Here is a 940-nt window from a genome sequence, read left to right as displayed (position 1 = left end):
ATATATATATATATATCCATCTAACTCTGTGCATTGACTAGAATCCAGGCTTATCAGCTCTATAACCATGGGGAAGTCACTTAACCCTTTTTAGGCCTCAGTTTCCTCCCAACGTGGATATGAACATTCTGAGACACTACATGTAAATGCTTAAAACAGGGCCTGGTGGCCGGGCACAGTGGCTCATGCCTGTAATCCCAGCAATTTGGGAGGCCAAGGTGGGCAGATCACTTGAGGTCAGGAGTTTGAGACCAGCCTGACCAACATGGTGAAACCCTGTCGCTACTGAAAATACAAAAATTATCCAGGTGTGGTAGTACACGCCTGTAGTCCCAGCTACTTGGGAGGCTGAGGTGGGAGAATTGCTTGAACCTGGGAGGTGGAGCTTGCAGTGAGCTGAGATCGCGCCACTACACTCCAGCCTGGGCAACAGAGCAAGACTTCGTCTAAAAAATTTCAGTGCAATGCAATGCAGTGCATAATATAAAAATATATTGTAGGAGAAAATATCAAGAGAACATTTTTTATCAGCCCTCCACTGGATGGCTTTCTGCCTGCAAAGCTGATGAGGTGGCCTTGGGCTGTCTGCACCGGGGGTTACTCACCGGTCCCCCTACTCCCAGGGTCGAGATTTCCCCTTTGATGACTGTGGCAGGGCCTTCACCTGCCTCCCTGTGGAGAACCCCGAGGCCCCCGTGGAAGCCTTGGTCTGCAACCTGGACTGCCTGCTGGACATCATGACCTATCGGGTGAGGCTGGGTGGTGACCCCTAGTGCCTTGTCTCAGGTAGAGCCACTTCCCTCCCACTGTTCCCCAGCTATGATCTATGCTGGCTCAGCTGGGGGGCCCCAGGAGGAATGGTTTTGAGGGTGCCTAGTGTTAGTTAAGAGCTTCGGCCGGGCGTGGTGGCTCAAGCCTGTAATCCCAGCACTTTGGGAGG

The 940-nt window shown here is 51.9% G+C and overlaps 2 protein-coding genes across 2 annotated transcripts in view; both read left to right on the top strand.

Moving 5' to 3' along the window:
* Positions 1–940, top strand: part of LOC105537218 (L-fucose kinase-like) — a 9328-nt gene that overhangs the window by 4471 nt on the left and 3917 nt on the right. The window lies entirely within an intron of this gene.
* The window catches only part of FUK (fucokinase), a 26196-nt gene continuing 25879 nt past the window's right edge, over positions 624–940 (top strand). Inside the window, exon 1 of the mRNA XM_011976774.1 lies at positions 624–749. Coding sequence (XP_011832164.1) covers positions 738–749 — 12 coding nt within the window. The 5' untranslated portion in view covers positions 624–737. The remainder of the gene's footprint in view (positions 750–940) is intronic.

This window comes from Mandrillus leucophaeus, unplaced genomic scaffold (assembly GCF_000951045.1).
Source record: "Mandrillus leucophaeus isolate KB7577 unplaced genomic scaffold, Mleu.le_1.0 Scaffold17, whole genome shotgun sequence".
Taxonomy (NCBI): Eukaryota; Metazoa; Chordata; class Mammalia; order Primates; family Cercopithecidae; genus Mandrillus; species Mandrillus leucophaeus.
Note: the sequence above shows the minus strand (reverse complement) of the source record. Positions and strands in the feature narration are given on the sequence as shown.